The 1521-nt window shown below is 58.3% G+C and overlaps 1 protein-coding gene across 1 annotated transcript; it reads left to right on the top strand.

Annotated features, from left to right (window-relative positions):
- Window positions 1-203: 203 nt before the first annotated feature.
- COX8A (cytochrome c oxidase subunit 8A) lies at window positions 204-758 on the top strand. The gene has a single exon (XM_017866245.1). It carries the CDS (start codon window positions 296-298, stop codon window positions 485-487), a length of 192 nt encoding a protein of 63 aa, XP_017721734.1. The 5' UTR covers window positions 204-295; the 3' UTR covers window positions 488-758.
- Window positions 759-1521: the final 763 nt, after the last annotated feature.

Here is a 1521-nt window from a genome sequence, read left to right as displayed (position 1 = left end):
TGGGTGAACCGAGATGTCACTCACAAGTATACGCCTTGGAGGAGGAACAGAACCAGAAGAAGAGCCCTTTTGTGCTCCGCCCATAGCGGTAGGAAGGTGTCAATTGGCTGTTTCGAGGAACGCGCCAAAAACTGCCAAGGGCGGTAGGAGGTGTGTTCTTGCGTCATTTCCGAGAGACTTCCGGGCCGCCCTTTCCCGGCCTCCCCAATGCCGGAACTTCCGGCCGGCGCAGCCATTTTGGCTTGCTGACCTTGGGCTACGGCTGACCGCTTTTTGTAGTGTACTCCGTGTCATCATGTCCGTCCTGACGTCCCTGCTGCTGCGGGGCTTGACAGGCTCGGCCCGGCGGCTCCCAGTTCCGCGCGCCAAGATCCATTCGATGCCGCCGGAGGAGGAGCTTGGGATCATGGTGAGGAACTGGCCGGGAAGAGCACGGGAGGCGCCGTGGGCTTGCCCCTTCTGCCTTGCTGACCTCAGGCGGTCCTAAGAATGCCCCGCACCCCGCGCCCCGCAGCGTAGCGGGGAGCAGCATTGCCGGTTTGGGCATGTCTGGAGGGCGCGAACGACGGGGACAGTGCCCGGGCGACAGTCGGGGCTGTCGGCGTTAGGTCTTTCCCCACAGCCCCAGGATCTCGGGTCAGGCCCTGTCAGGCCCTCCCTCCCCTATCGCCTCCTAGCTGCACTGCCTCGAGCCCATTTTCTTATTGGTTCATTGGGGGATGCCTGACGCTGTCAGCAACGATAATGGTTGTTAGTGGCATTTTATTTTATTTATTTATTTTGAGACGGGGTCTCGCTCTGTTGCCAGACTGGAGTGCATTGGCGCGATCTCGGCTCACTGCAACCTCCGCCTCCCGGGTTCAAGCGATTCTCCTGCCTCAGCCTCCCGAATAGCTGGGACTACAGGCACGCGCCACCGTGCCCAGCTGAATTTTGTATATGTAGTAGAGACGGGGTTTCACCATGTTGGCCAGGATGGTCTCTATCTCTTGATCCGCCTCCCTCAACCTCCGAAAGTGCTGGGCTTACTAAAGGCGTGAGCCACCGCGCCCGGCCTGGGAGGGGGTTTTAAGGCAAGGAATCATACGTACAGTTTTGGAGTTACTGGCCCATGCAAGGATCCTGGGTGTTAACAAACAAGCTTTGCTTTTTTTGTTTGTTTGTTTTGAGACGGAGCCTCTCTCTGTCGTCCAGGTTGGAGTGCAGTGGTGCGATCTTGGCTCACTGCAACCTCCGCCTCCCGGGTTCAAGCGATTCTCCTGCCTCAGCCTCCCGAGTAGCTGAGATTACGGGCGCCCACCACCACTACCGGCTAATTTTTTGTAGTTTTAGTAGAGACGGGGTTTCACCGTGTTGGCCAGGCTGGTCTCTAACTCCTGATCTTGTGATCCGCCCGCCTTGGCTTTCCAAATTGCTGGGATTACAGGCGTGAGCCACCATGCCCGCCCCAGACCAGCTTTAAAACAGGTTTCAGGCCGGGCACAGTGGCTCATGCCTGTAATCCCAGCACTTTGGGAGGCC

The sequence above is a fragment of the Rhinopithecus bieti genome, unplaced genomic scaffold (genome assembly GCF_001698545.2).
Source record: "Rhinopithecus bieti isolate Rb0 unplaced genomic scaffold, ASM169854v2 scaffold_16385, whole genome shotgun sequence".
Taxonomy (NCBI): domain Eukaryota; kingdom Metazoa; phylum Chordata; class Mammalia; order Primates; family Cercopithecidae; genus Rhinopithecus; species Rhinopithecus bieti.
Note: the sequence above shows the minus strand (reverse complement) of the source record. Positions and strands in the feature narration are given on the sequence as shown.

Excerpts from the sequence above, each read along its gene's own strand:
- COX8A (XM_017866245.1), top strand. The coding sequence starts at position 296 with ATGTCCGTCCTGACGTCCCTGCTGCTGCGGGGCTTGACAGGCTCGGCC.